General features: G+C 49.1%; 1 protein-coding gene across 5 annotated transcripts in view; it reads left to right on the top strand.

The window, feature by feature from the left end:
* ZBTB24 (zinc finger and BTB domain containing 24) overlaps positions 1 to 15,010 on the top strand; it is an 84,371-nt gene continuing 69,361 nt past the window's right edge. For 2 of the 5 annotated variants that reach the window (XM_063917106.1, XM_063917110.1), the window contains exon 1: positions 113 to 336. In XM_063917106.1, the coding sequence (XP_063773176.1) occupies positions 263 to 336 (74 nt within the window). In that variant the 5' untranslated portion in view covers positions 113 to 262. Of the gene's footprint in view, positions 90 to 112; positions 337 to 15,010 lie in introns of those variants that run through there. The other 3 variants (XM_063917108.1, XM_063917109.1, XM_063917107.1) reach the window with 3 other exon arrangements.

The following is a 15,010-nucleotide window of genomic DNA, read 5'->3' as shown; positions in this document are numbered from 1 at the left end:
TCACATGATGTGGTGAGGCTACGACTGTACTAGTCACATGACCGTGATGTCATGAGCAGGAAGTGGAACCTGGTAGTATGTAGGCGCAGGTGAGTGTCTGGATGGATGACGTTGAGAGCCGGGTTGTTTGTCCGCAGACGCTGAGCAGCAGCCCGCATGGTGGCGATGGGACGCTGTACACTTTTGGCTGACGTTCCCCTGATTTCGTTATTACAGATGTGGTGTATTATCTGATATCACAGTGGTTCTTATAGCAGCGGCTATGAGCGAGTTATGTAGCACACAGTGGGTAATCACTTATGGTGACAGTGGGTACGAGTCAGCTTACATTATTAGGTGACAGCCTGTCTATTCGTATAATCACCCTTGGAAGCAATAATCACTGCTTTGTGTAACTTTAACAGGTTATAGGCAAGTCACGCAGTCATAGATGGAAAAGTAATCTTAAGTCGCAGCCCTTTGGTAAAGCAGAATGTGACATGCAGTGCTGTAAGTAGATATTTTAGCCCTGTGTGCAAGAAATGGCATCGGCCCCCTACCCTTTAATGCAAACCGGCGCGCACAAAAATATAGGGGTGTGGCTTAATGGGAAAGTGGTGTGGCCACAAAATAATACCAATTCATATAATGGTGCACAGTAGTCTCCATTATTCAAATTACGCCACACAGTAGCGCCACTACACCAGGTAGAACCCCTTTTTCAAATTACGGCGGACAGATTCCCCTTTTTTACACATTACGGCAGAGTCCCCTTTTTACAAATTACGACAGACAGTGTCCCCTATTTTACACATTACGGCAGACAGCATCCCTTTTTACACATTACGGCAGACAGCGTCCCCTTTTTACACATTACGGCAGACAGCGTCCCCTTTTTACACATTACGGCAGACAGCGTCCCCTTTTTACACATTACGGCAGACAGCGTCCCCTTTTTACACATTACGGCAGACAGCGTCCCCTTTTTACACATTACGGCAGACAGCGTCCCCTTTTTACACATTACGGCAGACAGCGTCCCCTTTTTACACATTACGGCAGACAGCGTCCCCTTTTTACACATTACGGCAGACAGCGTCCCCTTTTTACACATTACGGCAGACAGCGTCCCCTTTTTACACATTACGGCAGACAGCGTCCCCTTTTTACACATTACGGCAGACTGTGTCCCCTTTTTACACATTACGGCAGACTGCGTCCCCTTTTTACACATTACGGCAGACAGAGACTCCCTTTTACACGTTACGGCAGACAGAGACCCCCTTTTACACATTACGGCAGGCAGAGTCCCCCTTTTACAAGTTACGGCAGGATAGGTCCCCCTTTAACACAGTACGGCAGGCGGATTCCCCCTTACACCCCCCCCCCCCCCCTTACCCTTAGTGTAGTGAAGTGAAGTGTAGTGTAATACAGTGTAGTGTATATTCTGTCTAGGCACTTACGTGATGTACGCGTTCTTCCAGCGCTGTTGCCGGCTCCTGACTCCTCCTGACAGGCTGTCCACTTCACAGGCAGAGAAACTCAGCCGCAGCGCTGCTGAGACCTCAGCAGCAGCGGCGGTTTAAGCTGGACACAGGCAAGTGGGCGGCGGCTGCTTCAGCGGGACACAGGCGGGCGGCGGCTTCTGCAGGACACAGTTGGGCGAGCGGCAGCAGCTTCAGCGGGACGCAGGCGGCGCCGCAGGCATATATGAATTACATATGCAGGGACATGACTGGCCATAACCTTGCATTTGAATCCACCAATCATCTGTCTTTATAGAGAATTTATGTACACTAAAAACCTGTAAACCAATCAGTCTGCTATTCGTCTAACTCCTGGCGCAAGCTTGGCCTGAAGTACATATTAGAGATGTCACCTCTTAGTAAAGCAAAGAATAATACAGGAAATATTTCTATGTATAAGCACATTACATTTTCAGATATTCTTTAGTTTGGTCTGACAAGGGTGTAGGAATGTAAGTGGAGCAAAACATTCCAACCATGGCCCTCATTCCGAGTTGATCGCTCGCTAGCTGCTTTTAGCAGCAGTGCAAACGCTAAGCCGCCGCCCTCTGGGAGTGTATTTTAGCTTAGCAGAAGTGGGAACGAAAGGTTAGCAGAACTGCAGAGGAAAAATGTCATGCCATTTCTGAGTAGCTCCAGACCTACTCCTGTCTTGCGATGACTGCAGTCAGTTTAATTCCTGGTTTGACGTCACAAACACGCCCTGCGTTCGGCCAGACACTCCCCATTTCTTCAGCCACTCCTGCATTTTTGCCTGGCACGCCTGCGTTTTTTAGCACACTCCCTGAAAACGCAGAGTTGCCGCCCAGAAACACCCACTTCCTGTCAATCATACTACGAACACTCGAGCGACTGAAAAACGTCGCTCGAGCTTGGGTAGAACTAGAAACTTTTGTGTGAAAGTACTTAGCGCATGCGCGATGCGTACCATGAGCATGCGCATAAATGCCGATTTTTCACCTGATCGCTGCGCTGCGAAAAACGGCAGCGAGCGATCAACTCGGAATGAGGGCCCATATGCATCCACCCAGGGGCGTAACAAGAACTTTGTGGGTCTTGCAGCAACATTTTAAGGGGGCACCTACCCATTGCCTCTAGAGCAGGTATACCCAACCTCTGTTCTCTAGGCACACTAACAGTCCAGGTTTTAGTGATATCCAGGCTTTAGCACAGGTAACCTAATTGGTATCTGTTCTCTAGGTCAACCACTATAGGTCGACATGGTTACTAGGTCAACATGACAAAAGGTTGACATGAGTTTTTCACATTTTGAACTTTTTCATACTTTGCGATCCACATGGCCTACAATTGGGAACGGTAACTGAGCTCCTGAGGGGTCAGATCGCTCCCTGCCGCAGGGGATCGCTCGCCCCAGCAGCATGCTGCCACCCTCTTACAGAGCTGAAGAATCGGTTGCGAGTGAGACACCAACCCCCCTAGCAAGCGGTGGGTTGGTGTGAAGATGGCGGCAGCAGGGTAGGAGCGCAGTATTAACTGCGCTCCGGGAGGCTCAGCGGTACATGGTGGTGCGCCCTGAGCCAGCGCTACACCCTACACTGGTCCCAAAGCGTGTCGGGGTCCTCGGATCTCAGCCAGCGCTCAATCCTCAGGCAAGTATAATCCTATGAAGAGCGGGAAGACAGCGCCATTTTGGGGGCGGAGCTTCTCCTCAGAGCGGACCCAGCAGCGTTCAGCGCCATTTCTCTGACGTCCTAGTGGATGCTGGGAACTCCGTAAGGACCATGGGGAATAGCGGCTCCGCAGGAGACTGGGCACAACTAAAGAAAGCTTTAGGTCACCTGGTGTGCACTGGCTCCTCCCACCATGACCCTCCTCCAAGCCTCAGTTAGATCTTGTGCCCGGCCGAGCTGGATGCACACTAGGGGCTCTCCTGAGCTTCTAGAAAGAAAGTATAGAATTAGGTTTTTTATTTTCAGTGAGACCTGCTGGCAACAGGCTCACTGCAGCGAGGGACTAAGGGGAGAAGAAGCGAACCTGCCTGCTTGCAGCCAGCTTGGGCTTCTTAGGCTACTGGACACCATTAGCTCCAGAGGGATCGACCGCAGGCCAAGCCTTGGTGTTCGGTCCCGGAGCCGCGCCGCCGTCCCCCTTACAGAGCCAGAAGCAAGAAGAGGTCCGGAAAATCGGCGGCAGAAGACATCAGTCTTCACCAAGGTAGCGCACAGCACTGCAGCTGTGCGCCATTGCTCCTCATACACACTTCACACTCCGGTCACTGAGGGTGCAGGGCGCTTGGGGGGGGCGCCCTGAGCAGCAATAAAAACACCTTGGCTGGCAAAAATACCACAATATATAGCCCCAGAGGCTATATATGTGGTAAATACCCCTGCCAGAATCCAGAAAAAAGCGGGAGAAAAGTCAGCGAAAAAGGGGCGGAGCTATCTCCCTCAGACACACTGGCGCCATTTTCTCTTCACAGTGCAGCTGGAAGAAAGCTCCCCAGGCTCTCCCTGTAGTTTTCAGGCTCAAAGGGTTAAAAAGAGAGGGGGGGCACTAAATTTAGGCGCAATATTATATATACAAGCAGCTATTGGGGAAATTTCACTCAGTTATAGTGTTAATCCCCACATTATATAGCGCTCTGGTGTGTGCTGGCATACTCTCTCTCTGTCTCCCCAAAGGGCTTTGTGGGGTCCTGTCCTCAGTCAGAGCATTCCCTGTGTGTGTGCGGTGTGTCGGTACAGCTGTGTCGACATGTTTAATGAGGAGGCTTATATGGTGACGGAGCAGATGCCGATAAATGTGATGTCGCCCCCTGTGGGGCCGACACCAGAGTGGATGGTTAGGTGAAAGGTATTAACCGACAGTGTCAACTCCTTACATAAAAGGGTGGATGACGTAACAGCTGTGGGACAGCCGGCTTCTCAGTCCGCGCCTGCCCAGGCGTCTCAAAGGCCATCAGGGGCTCAAAAACGCCCGCTCACTCAGATGGCAGACACAGATGTCGACACGGAGTCTGACTCCAGTGTCGACAAGGTTGAGACATATACACAATCCACTAGGAACATCCGGGACTTGATCCCGGCAATAAAAAATGTGTTACACATTTCTGACATTAACCCAAGTACCACTAAAAAAGGGTTCTATGTTTGGGGAGAAAAAGCAGGCAGTGTTTTGTTCCCCCATCAGATGAATGAATGAAGTGTGTGAAAAGCGTGGGTTCCCCCCGATAAGAAACTGGTAATTTCTAAAAAGTTACTGATGGCGTACCCTTTCCCGCCAGAGGATAAGTTACGCTGGGAGATATCCCCTAGGGTGGATAAGGCGCTCACATGGTTGTCAAAAAAGGTGGCACTGCCGTTTTAGGAACGGCCACTTTGAAGGTACCTGTTGATAAAAAGCAGGGGCTATCCTGAAGTCTGTATTTACACACTCAGGTACTAGACTGAGACCTGCAGATCGTGCTGCTGCAGCGTGGTCGGTGACCCTGTCAAACATGAGAACATATTAAAGACGTCGTCTTATATATGAGGGATGCACAGAGGGATATTTTGCCGGCTGGCATCCAAAATGAATGTATTGTCCATTCTGTCAGGAGGGTATTAGAGACCTGTCACTGGACAGGTGATGCTGACTTTAAAAGGCGCATAGAGACTCTGCCTTATAAGGGTAAGGAATTATTTGGGGATGGTCTCTGGGACCTCGTATCCATTACCTCAGGTTTCCTCACAGACTAAGAAAGCACTGTATTATCAGGTACAGTCCTTTCGGCTTCAGAAAAGCAAGCGGGTCAAAGGCGCTTCCTTTCTGTACAGAGACATGGGAAGAGGGAAAAAGCTGCACCAGTCAGCCTGTTCCCAGAATCAAAATTCTTCTCTCGCTTCCTCTGAGTCCACAGCATGACGCGGGGGCTCCACAGGTGTAGCCAGGTACGGTGGGGGGCCGTCTCAAAAATTTCAGCGATCAGTGGGCTCGCTCACAGGTAGATCCCTGTTTCATTCAAGTAGTATTTCAGGGGTACAAGCTGGAATTCGAGATGTCTCCCCCCCGCCGTTTCCTCAAATATGCCTTGCCGACAACTCCCTCAGGCAGGGAGGCTGCGCTAGAGGCAATTAATAAGCTATATTCCCAGCAGGTAATACTCAAGGTGCCCCTACTTCAACAAGGACGGGGTTACTATTCCACACGGTTTGGGGTACCGAAACCGCATGGTTCGGTGTGACCCATTTTATATTTAAAATCCTTGAACACATACATAAAAAAATTCAAGTTCAAGATGGAATCGCTCAGGGCGGTTATTGCAAGCCTGGACGAGGGGGATTACATGGGATCCCGGGACATCAAGGATGCTTACCTGCATGTCCCCATTTACCATCCTCGCCAGGAGTACCTCAGATTTGTGGTACAGGATTACCATTACCAAGTCCAGACACTGCCGTTTGGACTGTACATGGCACCGAGGGTGTTTACCAAGGTAATGGCCGAAATGATGATACTCCTTCGGAAAAAGGGAGTTTTAATTATCCCGTACTTGGACAATCTCCTTATAAGGGCAAGGTCCAAGGAGCAGTTGCTAGTCGGGGTAGCACTATTTTGGAAAGTGCTACAACAGCACGGTTGGATTCTAAACAGTCCAAAGTCACAGCTGGTTCCTACGACACGTCTACTGTTCCTGGGGATGGTTCTGGACACAGAACAGAAATAAGTGTTTCTCCCGGAGGAGAAAGCCAAGGAGCTGTCATCTCTAGTCGGAGACCTCCTGAAGCCAAAACAGGTATCGGTGCATCATTGCACGCGAGTCCTGGGAAAAAATGGTAGCTTCCTACGAAGCAATCCCATTCGGCAGGTTCCATGCAAGAACTTTTCAGTGGGACCTGTTGGAAGATGCATCAAGAGGGCCGCAGGTTCGGCATACAGGACTAGGTCCTAGTGACCATGGATGCCAGCCTTTGAGGCTGGGGGGCAGTCACACAGGGAAAAAACTTCCAGGGACTTTGGTCAAGTCAGGTGACTTCCCTACACATAAATATTCTGGAACTGAGGGCCATTTACAATGCCCTGAGTCAGGCAAGGCCTCTGCTTCAAAACCAGCCGGTACTGATCCAATCAGACAACATCACGGCAGTCGCCCATGTAAACCAACGGGGCGGCACAAGAAGCAGGATGGCGATGGCAGAAGCCACAAGGATTCTCCGATGGGCGGAAAATCATGTGTTAACACTGTCAGCAGTGTTCATTCCCGGAGTGGACGACTGGGAAGCAGATCTTCTCAGCGGACACGACCTCCACCCGGGAGAGTGGGGATTTCATCCAGAAGTCTTCCAAAGGATTGTACACCATTGGGAAAGGCCACAGGTGGACATGATGGCGTCCCGCCTCAACAAAAAGCTATAAAAGATATTGCGCCAGGTCAAAGGACCCTCAGGCGATAGCTGTGGACGCTCTGGTAACACCGTGGGTGTTCCAGTCGGTTTATGTGTTCCCCCCTCTGCCTCTCATACAAAAGGTACTGAGAATAATAGGAAGGCGAGGAGTAAGAACGATACTCGTGGTTCCGGATTGGCCAAGAAGAGCTTGGTACCCAGAACTTCAAGAAATTATATCAGAGGACCCATGGCCTCTGCCGCTCAGACAGGACCTGCGGCAGCAGGGGCCCTGTCTGTTCCAAGACTTACCGCGGCTACGTTTTGACGGCATGGCGGTTGAACGCCGGATCCTAAAGGAAAAGGGCATTCCGGAGGAAGTCATTCCTACGCTGATTCAAGCCAGGAAAGATGTAACTGCAAAACATTATCACCGCATATTGCGAAAATATGTTGCTTGGTGTGAGGCCAAAAAAGGCCCCAACAGAGGAATTTCAACTAGGTCGATTTCTGCATTTCCTACAAGCAGGAGTGTCTATGGGCCTAAAATTAGGCTCCATTAAGGTACAGATCTCGGCTCTGTCGATTTTCTTCCAGAAAGAACTAGCTTCAGTACCTGAAGTTCAGACATTGTAAAAGGAGTGCTGCATATTCAGCCCCCGGTTGTGCCTCCAGTGGCACCTTGGGTTCTCAACGTGGTGTTGAGTTTCTTAAAATCACATTGGTGTGAGCCACTAAAAACCGTGGATCTAAAATATCTCACGCGGAAAGTGGTCATGTTATTGGCCTTGGCTTCGGCCAGGCGTGTATCAGAATTGGCGGCTTTGTCATATAAAAGTCCTTATCTGATTTTCCATATGGATAGGGCAGAATTGAGGACTCGTCCCCAGTTTCTCCCTAAGGTGATATCAGCTTTTCACTTGAACCAACCTATTGTAGTGCCTGCGGCTACTAGGGACTTGGAGGATTCCAAGTTACTGGACGTAGTCAGGGCCTTGAAAAATTATGTTTCCAGGACGGCTAGAGTCAGGAGAACTGACTCGCTGTTTATCCTGTATGCACCCAGCAAACTGGGTGCTCCTGCTTCTAAGCAGACTATTGCTCGCTGGATTTGTAGCACAATTCAGCTGGCGCATTCTGCGGCTGGACTACCGCAGCCAAAATCTGTAAAAGCCCATTCCACAAGGAAGGTGGGCTCATCGTGGGCAGCTGCCCGAGGGGTCTCGGCTTTCCAACTTTGCCGAGCTGCAGCTTGGTCAGGGGCAAACACGTTTGCTAAATTCTACAAAATTGATACCCTGGCTGAGGAGGACCTGGAGTTCTCTCATTCGGTGCTGCAGAGTCATCCGCACTCTCCCGCCCGTTTGGGAGCTTTGGTATAATCCCCATGGTCCTTACGGAGTTCCCAGCATCCACTAGGACGTCAGAGAAAATAAGATTTTACTCACCGGTAATTCTATTTCTCGTAGTCCGTAGTGGATGCTGGGCGCCCATCCCAAGTGCGGATTGTCTGCAATACTTGTATATAGTTATTGCCTAACTAAAGGGTTATTTTTGAGCCTTCTGTTGAGAGGCTCAGTTATATTCATACTGTTAACTGGGTATAGTATCACGAGTTATACGGTGTGATTGGTGTGGCTGGTATGAGTCTTACCCGGGATTCAAAATCCTTCCTTATTATGTCAGCTCGTCCGGGCACAGTGTCCTAACTGAGGCTTGGAGGAGGGTCATGGTGGGAGGAGCCAGTGCACACCAGGTGACCTAAAGCTTTCTTTAGTTGTGCCCAGTCTCCTGCGGAGCCGCTATTCCCCATGGTCCTTACGGAGTTCCCAGCATCCACTACGGACTACGAGAAATAGATTTACCGGTGAGTAAAATCTTATTTTTCCTGCCTGCACAGCACTCTTCAGGAGAAACAGGTCCCTCCACAGCAACTCCAGCTATCTGTGAACGGTACCAGGGGGTTGTAGAAGAAGGGGGGATGGGCTGCAATACGACTGTGTATCCTATTAAGGTGCACAGTGAGCGTTGACAAGGGGTCTCCCTTTGGTTAGAAGCGCTGTGTGTGGGTTGGCTCCAGTCTCTGTGTCTCTCTTACCGTTCTTGGAGGTGAAACTCTGTCTACCCTCCCCTGTTTTTGTGTGGAGTGTTTGGTGGTCTCCTTTAGCTATGTCCAGGGACACTGTGTCATGTGCTGCGGAGGATATGTCCTCCCAGGATGATCCAATTCCATGCAATCAGGATAGCATTGGTTTAGCACAGATTCCAGCAAGGGAACCTGAGTGGTTTTCCTCTATCAAACCTTGGATTTCTCAGATTTCAGACAGGGTTGCAAGTAATGAATCTGCAACCCAGGTATTACAGAACTCTATGGCAGTATGGCCCGATTCTGGTACCTCAGGACGCTCCGCTATATACCCCCACAAACGTAACGCTTGTTCATGTCATGCAAGATGACACGGATACCGATTCTGACACCACAGACGGTAATGGGGATGTGTTGCTTGGGTCTGCCTCTCTTGCAAAGGGGGTGCAATTGATGATAGAGGCTATCAGGGATTTGTTGAATATTAATGATGCCACACCTGAGCAGGTTGAGGAGGCTTTTTTCACTGAAAATAAGAAAGCCTTGCTAACCTTCCCTGTGTTAAAGGAATTAAATGCTATATTTGAGAAAGCATGGGAAAACCCTGAGAGAGAAAATCCAGATCTCTAAAAGGGTCCTGGTGGCGTTCCCTTTCCCTGAGGAGGATATAAAAAAATGGGAAAACCCGCCAATTGTTGACGAATCTTTGTCCAGACTCTCAAAAAAGGTGGTTTTACCTGTTCTGGGATCTACTGCCTTAAAGTAGCCGCTTGATTGTAAAATTGATAATACACTTAAATCAATGTACACCGCTTCGGGTGCCATATTACGTCCCACTATTGCTAGTGCATGGATTGCAAAAGCTATAGTAAAGTGGTCAGGCACCTTTTCTTGAGGATTTGGATAAGGGTGATGTTGAATTGTTTTTGCGTAACATTCACGATTCAGCAGGTTTTATGGTAGAATCCATGAAAGACCTGGGTTCCATGGCTGCGAGAATCTCTTCCATGTCTGTTTCAGCTTGTCGGGGACTGTGGCTGCGCCAGTGGTCGGCCGACGCGGAATCCAGGAATAGTGTGGAGTCCCTACCCTACACAGGTCAGGCTCTCTTTGGGGAAGCTTTGGATGCGTGGATATCCACGGCTACACCGGGTAAGTCTCTGTTTCTTCCCTCAGCTGCACCTGCTCCGAAGAAATCTTTCTCTTCATCAGCATCACAGTCCTTTCGGCCTAACAAGCCTAGAAAGGCCAAACTGTCCAATACCTTCTTTAGGGGAGGTCGAGTTAAATCTAAGAATCCTGCTGCTGCAGGTTCCCAGGAACAAAAGCCTGTTTCAAGTACGCCAAAGTCCTCCGCATGACGGTGGACTGCGCGGCCTGGAGGTGGGGCCAGTGGGAGCGAGACTCAGACAGTTCAGTCACGTCTTGGTATTGTCTGGCCTGGATCCATGGGTGATGGATATTGTGTCCCAGGGATACAGGCTGGAATTTCAGAATCTCCCTCCTCACCGATTTTTCAAATCAGGCTTGCCAGTTCCAGAAGTTGATGGAGGCACAGGTTACTGTACCGGTCCCTCCTCATCTGCAAAACAAAGGTTACTATTCGAACCTTTTCATGGTACCGAAACTGGATGGTTCGGTCAGGCTCATTCTGAACCTAAAATAGCTAAATCCCTTTCTGAAGGAGTTCAAGTTCAAAATGGAATCTCTAAGGGTGGTGATATCAAGTCTGGAAGAGGGGAAATTCCTGGTATCCCTGGATATCAAGGATGCGTACCTCCACATTCAGATTTGGCCACCGCATCGGGCTTATCTCCGATTCGCACTGTTGGACTGTCACTATCAGTTGCAGGCTCTGCCATTTGGCCTCTCCACAGCACCGAGGGTTTTCACCAAGGTGATGGTGGAAATGATGGTTCTCCTCCGCAGACGGGGTGAACATAATTCTGTATCTGGACGATCTGCTTATAAAGGCACAGGCCAAGGAGAAGCTGTTACAGTCCATCCTTCTCACGACCCACCTGCTCAGGGAACACGGTTGGATCCTGAATCTTCCAAAATCAAATCTGGAACCAACCAGGAGGTTGTTCTTTCTGGGAATGATCCTCGACATGGATGTGCAGAGGGTGTTTCTTCCAGAGGAAAAAGCGTTGGTGAAACAAGCAATGGTCTGGGATGTCCTGAAGCCAGCCCGGGTGTCGGCTCATCAGTGTATTCGCCTTCTAGGGAAGATGGTGGCCTCTTACGAGGCTTTACAGTATGGGAGGTTTCATGCTCAGTCCTTCCAACTGGATCTCCTGAACAAGTGATCGGGATCCCATCTACATATGCACCAGAGGATACGTCTGTCACCAAAGGCCAGGATTTTACTCCTCTGGTGGTTGCAACTACCTCACCTTCTGGAGGGCCGAAGGTTCGGGATTCAGGACTGGATCCTTCTAACCACGGATGCAAGTCTCCGAGGCTGGGGTGCAGTCACTCAAGGGGAGACCTTCCAAGGAAGGTGGTCAAGTCTGGAAGCCGGCCTGCCGATAAACTTTCTAGAACTAAGAGCCGTCTACAATGGTCTTCTCCAAGCGGCCCATCTGGGCAGAAAAACACGCATTGGCGCTGTCAGCAATCTTCATTCCAGGAGTAGACAACTGGGAAGCGGACTTCCTCAGTAGAAACAATCTCTATCTAGGAGTGTGGGGACTCCATCCGGAGGTGTTCATGAAGGTAACAGATCTTTGCAGTGTACCTCACATCGACATGATGGCCTCTCGTCTCAACAAGAAGCTTCGGCGATATTGTCCCAGGGTGAGGGACCTGCAGGCAGTGGCGATGGACTCCCTTGTGACTCTGGGTTTTCCAGTCGGTGTACGTGTTTCCACCACTCCCACTCATTCCAAGAGTGCTTAAGCTCATAAAGACAACAAGGGTTCAAGCTATCCTTATTGTTCCAGACTGGCCAAGAAGGTCTTGGTACGCGGATCTTCTGGATCTACTGCTAGAAGAGCCGTGGCCGCCTCCTCTTCGGGAGGACCTGCTGCAGCAGGGGCCGTTTGCCTATTAAGACTTACAGCGGCTACGTTTGACGGCATGGAAGTTGAGCGCCTGATACTTGCTTGGAAGGGCATTCCAAAGAAGGTCATTCCTACCCTGATACAGGCTAGGAAAGGGGTAACGTCTAAGCATTACCATTGTGTTTGGAAGAAATATGTCTCTTGGTGTGAGTCCAAGAAGTTTCCTACAGTAGAGTTTCAACTGGGACGTTTTTTCCTCTTCCTGCACGCAGGTGTGGATATGGGCCTGAGTTTGGGATCCATAGAGGTACAAATTTCGGCCCTGTCCATTTTCTTCCAGAAACTGTTGGCTGCCCTCCCTGAGGTTCAGACTTTTTTGAAGGGAGTTCTGCACATCCAACCTCCCTTTGTGACGCCTACGGCGCCATGGGATCTTAACGTGGTGTTGCAGTTCCTCCAGTCGGACTGGTTTGAGCCTCTACAGGAGGTGGAGGTCAAGTTTCTCACGTGGAAGGCTGTCACTTTGTTGGCCTTAGCTTCTGCTAGATGTGTGTCGGAGTTGGGGGCTTTGTCCTGTAGAAGCCCATAATTGATCTTCCATGAAGATAGGGCTGAGCTTCGGACACGTCAGCAGTTTCTTCCGAAGGTTGTGTCGGCATTTTATATCAACCAACCTATTGTGGTGCCAGTTGCTACTGACTCCTAAATTTCATCAAAGTCCTTGGATGTTGTAAGGGCTCTGAAAATCTATGTGAAGAGGACTGCTCGTCACAGAAAATCGGACTCTCTGTTTGACCTGTATGATCCCAAGAAACTTGGGTGTCCTGCTTCTAAGCAGACAATCAGGTTCACTATCCAGCATGCGTATTCTACGGCAGGATTGCCGTGTTTTACGTCTGTTAAGGCCCACTCTACTCGCAAGTTGGGTTCTTCCTGGACGGCTGCCCGGGGTGTCTCGGCTTTACAGCTTTGCCGAGCGGCTGCTTGGTCTTGGTCGAACAAGTTTGCAAAGTTCTACAAGTTCGATACTTTGGCCCTTGAGGACCTGAAGTTTGGTCAATCAGTTCTGCAGGAGCCTCCGCGCTCTCCCTCCCGTTCTGCGAGCTTTGTTACATCCCCATGGTACTAATGTGGACCCCAGCATCCTCTAGGACAGAGGTTCTCAAACTCTGTCCTCGGGGGTACACACAGTGCATGTTTTGCAGGTCTCCTCACAGAATCGCAAGTGAAATAATTAGCTCCACCTGTGGACCTTTTAAAATGTGTCAGTGAGTAATTAATACACCTGTGCACCTGCTGGGTTACCTGCAAAACATGCACTGTGTGGGCTCCCGAGGACTGAGTTTGAGAACCTCTGCCCTAGGACGTAAGAGAAAATAGGATTTTGTTTACCTACCGGTAAATCCTCTTCTCGTAGTCCGTAGAGGATGCTGGGCGCCTGCCCAGCGCTTCGTTTTTCTGCGGTCGTTATTTTGTTCAGTACAACTTCGTTTTAATTGAGTACTGCATTGTTACTTGTTAAGTAATGTTTCAGCGGTTGCTGCGTTTCAAGTTAGTTAGCTTGATGTTCCTTGTATGTGTGAACTGGTGTGAATCTCGCCACTATCTGTGTAAAATCCTTCTCTCGAAGATGTCCCATCTCCTCGGGCACAGTTTCTAGACTGAGTCTGGTAGGAGGGGCATAGAGGGAGGAGCCAGCCCACACTCTCAAACTCTTAAAGTGCCAATGGCTCCTGGTGGACCCGTCTATATCCCATGGTAGTATGGTACTAATGTGGACCCCAGCATCCTCTACGGACTACGAGAAAAGGATTTACCGGTAGGTAACCAAAATCCTATTTTAATTGGATAGTCTTTCCACTGCACTGTGTGGTAAGTAGTCGACAATTAGCCCTGACCCCGTGGCTATCTGAATATACTTATATATTTAATTTGTTGCTCATAGGGAATACATATTTTCGCCTATATTTAATCTATCGACCAGAATCACAGCATTTATGTGGCTATGAATATACTGTATATTAGCGTCTGCTCATCTCTTTTTAAGTGTATCATATTAAAAGTTACATTTTAACCAATTTCATCATCAATTTCATAAGTGTGCCCTGGAAAAGGCGCATAGTTGCTTTTGTCTTTTGCCTTCACTAAAGACCCCACCTCTTCTCTAACTGAATGTACCCCAGAGTCTTGTTAGGCACTGACTCGGTGCTGTTAGAACTAATTTTAGACTGAGTAGGACCTGTCAGTGTCCTTAATTGTAGTTCAATATAGGAAGTGTGCCATGCATAGGAATTAAACAGTCATAGCTTTATCTCAAGTGTATGTAGTTCTGACATGTTCCTGACATTGGGGGTCATTCCGAGTTGATCGCTCGCTAGCAGTTTTTAGCAGCCGTGCAAATGCTATGCCGCCGCCTTCTGGGAGTGTATTTTAGCTTAGCAGAAGTGCGAACGTTTTTATCACAGAGCGCCTGCAAATTTTTTTAATGTAGTTTCAGAGTAGCTCAAAACCTACTCAACCCTTGCGATCACTTCAGACTATACAGTTCCGGATTTGACATCACACACCCGCCCAGCGTTCTCCCAGCCACGCCTGCGTCTTTCCGAACACTCCCTGAAAACGGTCAGTTTCCACCCAGAAACGCCCACTGCATGTCGATCACTCTGCAGGAACCAGTGCGACTGAAGCATTGCTAGACCCTGTGCAAATCTGCATCGTTCATTGTGCCCACACGTCACGTGTGCGCATTGCGCCGCATACGCATGCGAAGAACTGCCGTTTTTTAGCCTGATTGCTGCGCTGCGAACAAATGCAGCTAGCGATCAACTCGGAATGACCACCATTGTTACATGTGTGAGCTTTTAGGGGTATATTTACTAAGGTGGGAGTCTTTTTAGAAATGGAGATGTTGCCCATAGCAACCAATCAGATTCCACTTAACATTTATCTAGTTGCTTCTAGAATACAATAGCTAGAGTCTAGTTTCTATTGGCAACATCTCCACTTCTAAAAAAAAAACCTCACACCTTATTAAATATCCCCCTTAATGTTTCTAAGAGCAACATAATTACATGTTTCCATCTACATGGG

This window comes from Pseudophryne corroboree, chromosome 4, assembly GCF_028390025.1.
Source record: "Pseudophryne corroboree isolate aPseCor3 chromosome 4, aPseCor3.hap2, whole genome shotgun sequence".
Taxonomy (NCBI): Eukaryota; Metazoa; Chordata; class Amphibia; order Anura; family Myobatrachidae; genus Pseudophryne; species Pseudophryne corroboree.
The sequence above is the reverse complement of the archived record's forward strand: the minus strand, read 5'-3'. Positions and strand labels throughout refer to the sequence as shown.